The sequence below is a fragment of the Artemia franciscana genome, chromosome 17, assembly GCF_032884065.1.
Source record: "Artemia franciscana chromosome 17, ASM3288406v1, whole genome shotgun sequence".
NCBI lineage: Eukaryota > Metazoa > Arthropoda > Branchiopoda > Anostraca > Artemiidae > Artemia > Artemia franciscana.
This window is the reverse complement of record NC_088879.1, coordinates 39,948,613-39,956,801: the sequence shown is the minus strand read 5'-3', so window position 1 is coordinate 39,956,801 and position 8,189 is coordinate 39,948,613. Positions and strand designations below refer to the sequence as shown.

Here is an 8,189-nt window from a genome sequence, read left to right as displayed (position 1 = left end):
ATTCTAAATATATAAGTTTCAATTAATTTAGTCTTTTTCATCAAAAGTTACGAGCCTGAGAAAATTTGCCTTATTTTGGAAAATAGGGGGAAACATCCCCTAAAAGTCATAGAAAGTCACACCATCGCATTCGGCGTATCAGAGAACCCTATCGCAAAAATTTCAAGTTCCTATCTAAAAAAATGTGGAATTTCGTATTTTTTGCCAGAAGACAAATCACGGGTGCGTGTTTATTTGTTTGTTTTTTTTTTGTTTTTTTTTCCAGTGGTCCTAGAGTGTCGCGAGAGGGCTCATTCTTACGGAAATGAAGAGTTCTAGTGCCCTTTTTAAGTGATCAAAAAAATTGGAGGGCACCTAGGCCCTCCAATTATTAAATCCTTTATTAAAACGAAATTTGCAACCCATGGATGACATCAGGACTTCTCAAAAGCTGGAGAAGGGAAAATAATCTCTGGAGGTATTATTAATGCGCTACACTTTCAACGAGTGCTATTCGTCTTTGTCAATTCAAGATTTACCGGAATATATATAATTCCTTGTGTAGGAAAGCCAAATCTCTCTATTATCTAAATAATTTTGCTGCGTGTAATAAGGATATTCGTAAAACTTGGAAGGTAATAAATTCTGTGCTTAAACCTGGTTCTCAATATAGCTCTTTACCTATGAGTCTGGTCATTGATGATGAGACTGTAGAGGGTGAGCTTAATGTCCAAGAAGCATTTACTTCATTTTTCGCTAGTATTGGTAATAATATCGCTTCCACAGCTTCTTTATCTCGGTCTAAGTTGGACTTTAGATCTTACCTCGGGCCGTCTTGTCTTAAGTCTATGTTTCTAGAGCCAGTAACAGAAATTGAAATTACTAAAATTGTTAATGGCTTGAAAGAATCGTCTTCATCTGGGCCAGATTCTATTCCTACTAAGGTAGTTAAATCTATTCTTCCTTCAATAGTTGTGCCTCTTACAAAACTTGTTAATCTTTCATTTCAATATGGGGTTTTTCCAGATCCTCTCAAGCGTGCTCGGATTCTTGTTCTTTATAAAGGTGGAACAAGAAATGATCCAGCAAATTATCGACCAATTTCAATTTTATCAGTATTTGGTAAAATCTTCGAAAAGGCTATGCTTTCTCGTCTGCTTAAATTTCTAAAATCTAAAGAGTTTCTTCATGATTTTCAATTTAGTTTCCGAATGAAGCACTCCACTGAGCATGCCTGTATAACCCTTTTGAATTTTATACATTCTGAATTGGATTCGGGATTAATTCCGGCTGCTATATTCCTGGATATTCGCAAGGCATTCGATTCCTTAACGCATGAAATTCTTCTATCGAAGATGTCTCATTTTGGCATTAGGGGTAATGTATTTTCTTGGTTTCAATCTTATTTGAATGATAGGTTAATTTCTGTCAATCCACAATTTAATTTCTGCCAATCACAAGTGAATTTTGGCGTCCCTCAGGGATCAGTTTTAGGGCCAGTGCTATTTTTGATTTAAATAAATGATCTTTTTTACGCAGTAAAAAAGCAGAAACCTATTAATTTCTGTAGACTCTGCCATCCTAAACCTTCCTTTGCCCATAGTGCCAGCTATAGTTCGCCATCTTCTGATATCCTTGTTTGTTTTGCTGATGATAGCACACTCGGCACTTCGGGGAACTGTGAATCCGAGCTTCGGTTAAACTTGGAATACTTGTTTGAGAGAGTAATTTCATGGCTTGATGCTAATTTTCTTACCCTAAATTATTCAAAATCCAATTTTTTGATATTTTCGCATGTTTCTCAGATTTATCCCAAGTTATCAGAAACTCATCAGCCAAATGGGATAATTCACAGATCTAAAGATCGACATGTTCGTTTTTTGGGCATTCTTGTTGATGAAAACTTGTCTTTCAAGCGTCACATTGATTTGATTAAAATGAAGATATGCAGGAGTCTCGGTATTTTAAGGAAACTCAAACATATTTTCCCTGGATCAATTTTGGAAATCACTCCTTGATCCGATGTCAACCTTTCCTTCACTGTTAAAACCACTTTCTAAGGTTTATAATAAAGCTAGAAACCTCATTAAGGAAACTAACCGTTCAAGAGTTATCCCATTACTTGATCTCGAGTCACTGTATATTCTTTCGTGTGCATGTTTTACTTTTTCTCAGCTTCACGGTGACCTCCCCCGTCCCCTAAGTGTTCAGCCATCTTTCACCTCTAATCAGAATAATTATAATCTTCGCAATACCGAAAATCATATTCAAGTTCCTTTTACTCCTTGTGTAAGGTCAGACTTTAATCCTTTAATTGTGAGTTATATTGTATGGAATAAGTTGCCCGAATCAGCTCGAAGGTGCCACTCATTCGGTTTGTTCAAAAAAATTATTAAAAATTCATTGGCTTCTTAGAAATTATTTTATCTCTTTTTATATGTGTATATGCGTGTATGTATGCATATATATTTCCTTATTATTTCATTGGAGTCTATTTTATCTACAGATCTACATAATTAATTTAGTCTATTCAATCTATTAGTCTGTTTAGTTTTGTTTTCTATAGTTTTTCATTTTATTTATATTTTCCTCTCTTCTCCTTTTTGCTCTTCTCTCTGTGAGTAAGTGGTTTTTTTTTCTCTGAGTAAGTGGCTCGTTCATTTTCCCCTTTTTTACAGGCCAAAGAGTCTTTGGGGAAATAGTAAAAAAATGTAATATTGTATGTGTGTTTCGTGATGAATAAATCTTATCTTATCTTAATGCATGTTTTGATTTTGGCTCTCCGCACATAAATAATTAAAACGAAATTTGCATATTAGTTTTGTTTTTGGCTAAATGGCTTTCTTATAATTATAATCGGAAGATTTTGAGAAAACAGAGCAGGAGAGGACGCCTAGTTGCCCTCCAATCTTTTGATTATTTAAAAAGGCAACTAGAACTTTTAAGTTTTTACGAACGTTTTCATTAGTAAAAAATATACGTAACTTACGAATTAACTTACGTAACGAACTTCTATATTCGTATGTTTTTATTACGTATATGAGGGGGTTCACCCCTTCGTCAATACCCCGCTCTTTACACTAGAGATTAAATTTTGTCCCAATTCCTTAAGAATGACCCATGAATCACAAAGGCCGTAAAATAAATTGTGGAAATTACTAAAAATACTTTGGCGTAAAAAGCGAGGTATTAGGAGGAGGTGAACCCCTCATATGCGTAATAATTTCTGTTCGCTTTAAGTTTTAATTTTGCTGCTTACTTTCAGTTGAAAAAAACTTTTCATATTTATTTTTCCATTGTGTTTTTAAATAATGCTAGAAAATCCTTTGCCCCCTTCATTGAAATTCTCTTCCGCCATGGACAGATCCTCCAACGTAAGCCCCCCTCAACCTCTCTCCCCCATACCGAAAAAATCCCCCTGAAAACGTCTGTACCCTTCCCAATAACCATTACTATATGTAAACACTGGTCAAAGTTTGTAACTTGCAGCCCCTCCCACAGGAACTGTGGGGGAGTAAGTCGTCCCCAAAGACTTAGTTATTAAGTATTTTGACTATGGTGAACAAAGTGACTATCTCAGAATTTTAATCCGATGACTTTGGGAAAAAATGAGCATGGGAGGGGGCCTAGGTGCCCTCCAAATTTTTGGGTCACTTAAAAAGGGCACTAGAACTTTCAATTCCCGATAGAATGAGCCCTCTTGCAACATTCTAGGACCGCTGGGTCGATACGACCAACCCCAGAAAAAGAAAAAAAACAAAACAAACAAAAAAACAAATAAACACGCACCCGTGATCGGTCTTCTCGAAAAAATGCGAATATCCACATTTTTGTAGATATGAGCTTGAAACTTCTACAGTGGGGTTCTATGATACTCTGAATGCGATGGTGTGATTTTCGTTAAGATTCTATGACTTTTAGGGGTGTTTCACCCTATTTTCTAAAATAAGGCAAATTTTCTCAGGCTCGTAATTTTTGATGCGTAAGACTAAACTAGATGAAACTTATACATTTAAAATCAACATCAAAATTTAATTTTTTTGATGTAACTATTGGTACCAAAATTCCATTTTTTAGAGTTTCGGTTACTATTGAGCCGGGTTCGTTGCCACGAACTGTTTGATTATTTTTTTTTAGAGGAACTCTATATAGAAAAAGTGATCGTACGGACTTCATAGGGGACTCATTCGAATGGAAATCTAAAATTCAAGTGCCTTCTTTAAGAGTCAGAAGTGATCAGAGGGAAACCAGCCCCCTCACCCACTTTTTCCCCAAATGCATCCGATCACAATTTTGAGTCAGCCATTTTGTTCAAAATAGTTCAAAGGTGAAATAACTATGCCTTGTGTGTCGACAATACCCTTACAGCCCCTGGGCCAAGGGCTGTAAGTTATGTAAGCTACCCATTGTTAAGATTTAAGGTGGTTTTTTATTGGTAAAAGAGTGCATGTTCGATCCGTTTGATCTTCGGTCTCCGAAAAGGCTTAGGTTATTAAGTTGAAACTTTAAGGAAATGTTGAGAGCGATACCGAACAAAATCAAAATACATAATGTGCTTGATGTTGTCAAAAGGGAATATCAGCAATATCTAAGGAGCGGCTAAGGTTATTAAGTTGAAACTTTCAATGCATTTTGTGGGGATGTTGAAGAGGGATTTGAACGCACCCACCCCCCTCTTTACCCCTTATAGGTGTCCCTCTGCTCAAGACTGATTGAAATTTTGAAACTGTAAATTTGTTCGAACTAGTCAAAAGGTGTAATAGCTATACCTACAGGGCATCCCAGCTAAGTGGTTGGCGCCGCTGGGTTGGGAATCCTTTATCCAACCAGCGCAAGTTAGATCCCTGGCGTGGCCTAGAGAAAATGCGTCAGAACCACCCTAGGAAAAATACAAATTATTCCTTAAAGTTGTTTGTTAAACATATTTAGATCGTTTGTAGTTTTATATCTAAACTATGTAGACAATTTCGGGGTCAGGCCCTGTCACGGTTACACAACAGGCTTGTATATATTGATTTTCATTGTCGCTTGTCTTTTAACCGCAAACAATGTAAGCCTCTTCTTGATGTCATGGGCCGGGACGGCACGGCTACGCGGCAGGCTTGTATATATGTTGATTCTCGTTGTAAGTAGCAACCTACAAATGAATCACCTTTGTTAGCTACTCTTTCCCTGGGAAAAGGAAGAGCTCCACAGAGAATACATATAACGTTGAAGGGTCCCAATTTTGGCATGTTTTCATTCTCGCTGTCGCTTGTAATTTTCGCTGCCGCTTATCTTCTAACCACATATTTCTTTGTTCTCGAGTGGGATATTTTTTAACCGCATGTTTCTTTGTTCTCCACTTTCACTTTTAACTCTTTCTGCTCCTCGTTGTCGCATGCCTTGTAACCGCACATTTCTTTGTTCTTCACTTTTATTTTTGACTCGTTTTATTGTTGCCTCCACTTATCTTCTAACCTGGTATTTCTTTCCCCTTCACTTGTGTTTTGACTCGTAATTGTCGTTGACGCAAGTATTCTAGCTGTATATTTCTTTGTTATTCGTTTTTGTTTATCATTACTTCAGACATTTTTCAATAGCGTTTACCCTAGCTGCTCCAATTGGTTTTGTCACACTGGATGGTCTAGGTTACTCATTTTTCCTCTAGCCATTACTAAACTGCTTAAAACGCCTTTTGTAAATAGACTAATTAGACTTGGTATTTTATGCTTAGCTATGTTCCTTTTATACTGTTGCATGCGCCATAGATATAAAAACGAACCGTTCACTCCTGGGGGAGGGGGAGGGGGCAAAAATGATGTAATTTATTCAATTCAAATTTATTTGAATTGAATAAATGGATATTTATATAATATATAAATATCCCCATGGCGGGGATGCCATGGATATTCTGTGGTAGCCACAACACTGTGCTGGGTAGAGAATTTAAAGTGGCGAAACCCTATATAGGCCAGTGTATTCTCCTGATGAGCCCTTGTGTTGGGTGTTGCCTCTGAATTATTTGTCTATATTATTTTTTCTATTGTTTGGTAAATGACGACTTATACTTATTGACGACATGACTGCCTGTCCATGGATTATTCTTTATGGTTGATTGTGTGTGGCTATGCTGTTTGACCTATGTGATTGTATGGATGAGTAGGGTTAAGGCCTCATTCAAGTGCTGGTCTATATTAATCACTAATTTAGGAAAACAGTCTTCCTTTTCTCCTTCTGTCTCCTTTTTTTTTTTTTTTTTTTTTTTGTGTGTTTGTGCTGTAGCATTGGTGATTTCTCTTTTCATGATAAAATATATAATATAATATATATTATATAATATATATTATATATTTATATATATAATATATTATAATAATATATTATATAATATATAATAATATAAATATATATAAAAATAGCCGTCTCAAAATTTTGATTGGATGCGTTTTGAGAAACGACGAGCGTGCAGGGGGGGGGGCTGATTGCCTGCCAATTACATTTGACTCTTAGAAAGGGCCTAGAACCTCCAATTTTTTCAATCAAATGAGCGCCATCCGAAGTTTATACAACAAACCATTCTATAAAAAAACCGTATATTCCTGAGGCATAACTTACAACTCTTGCTCCTAGGCTCTTGGGGGTTGTGTCAACCCTAAAGACATTATTACATGTTCTTTGGGCTATTTCGAAATTGTTGTCTCGCAACTTTAATCAGATAAGTTTGGGGAAAAGAGGATTTCGGGAGAGGGAGGATTTTTGCCCTCCCTCACTTTCAACTCTTAAAAGAGAACTAGAAATTTCGATTTCCAATCAAATGAGCCTCCTCTAAAGTACATACAACCACCCTTTCCATAAAAATCTTTATACCCCTGGGGCGTAACTTACAACCCTTTCCCCTAGGCTTTGGGGTTTGTTTTAACCCCGAGGGCTTTGTTATACGATCTTTAGACTATTTTGGATAAAAAGCCTGTCTCAAAATTTCAACTAGATGCATTTGAGAAGAGGACTTAGGAGGGGGGTCTAGTTGCCCTTCGACAACTATTGACTTAAGAAGGGCTCTAGGACTTCTTACAGTAGAATAAGACCCCTCCGAAGTTAATACGACCACCCCTTCCCTAAAAAAACCTTATTTGTTAATAATGGGCAACAGGTATAACTTATAACCATTGCTCTGTGGTTGTAAGGGGGGGGAGAGGGTGTCATCCGAAAAGACAAAATTGCTGGACCTTTCAACTGTGCTCAACAAAATGGCTATCTTAAAATTTTGATTGGATGTGCTTTAGACTAATTTTTGACCATTATTTTTTTTTTTCTGACCAAGGCACTTCGCATAGAAGTTGTCGTAGAAACAAAAGGGCTTATTCGATTAGAAATTTGAATTTCTAGGACCTTTTTAAGAGTCAAAAGTGATTGTAAGGCAACCAGCCCCCTCCCCATGTTCTCTTTCCCCCAAATGCATCTGATCGAAATTTTGAGATAGCCATTTCGTTCAAAATAGACCTATCTCAAAATTTTAATTAGATGTGCTTTGGACCATTACGACTATGGGCGGGGGGGACCGTGTATTTCGGACCATTCGACAAGCATGTGACCAAGCTTCTTAAATTACCTTTATTTGTTTAAAAAACGATAACCTAATTTTTCGGCTGCGAATACCCCGTTTTTCTTGTTTGCTGTTCTAAGTTTTCTAGCGTTATCATACTTTAGTGGCCCCTGACCTTATTTGCAACGAGCTTCCGAAGAACTTATTACAACAAGCATATGACCAGTACTGTTTTGATTTGTCGGAAATCACACCAACCTAATTTTCTGCTTGTGCATTAAATCATGTTTTCGTTGTCTTACGGGCTTCTCATATTGTCATGTCGTCTCAGAAATTAAATATTTTCCATGTTTATTGAATTTCAACACCCAGGGTTCTGCATGTCAATATTTTCAAGAATCCCTATCTTTTTTGTCATTGATTGACATTGATTTAAATTGGTGCATTTTGGGTACCGTTTAATAAAGGTGGAAAGTTAGGAATAATGTCAAGATCATATCTTGGCATTACGCCAAATGGACTTGAGTCAATTTACAAATTTCAAAGGGAAGTAAAAACTTAACTACATCCCAAGCAAATCATTTTAAACATCTCATGTCACATTTGAAGATTTATATAAATCCTGGAAGTCAGTGCAATTAGGAGCGTAACCCGAAACTTGGCTAAAGATGAGAGGGGTTAAAAT

At 36.6% G+C, this 8,189-nt stretch overlaps 1 protein-coding gene across 1 annotated transcript; it reads left to right on the top strand.

Annotated features, from left to right (window-relative positions):
- The first annotated feature begins 662 nt into the window (after positions 1 to 662).
- Positions 663 to 7,766, top strand: LOC136037580 (uncharacterized). Its single transcript, XM_065720301.1, has 2 exons — positions 663 to 1,101; positions 7,669 to 7,766. The coding sequence occupies exons 1-2, from the start codon at positions 663 to 665 to the stop codon at positions 7,764 to 7,766; spliced, it is 537 nt and encodes a 178-aa protein (XP_065576373.1).
- Positions 7,767 to 8,189: the final 423 nt, after the last annotated feature.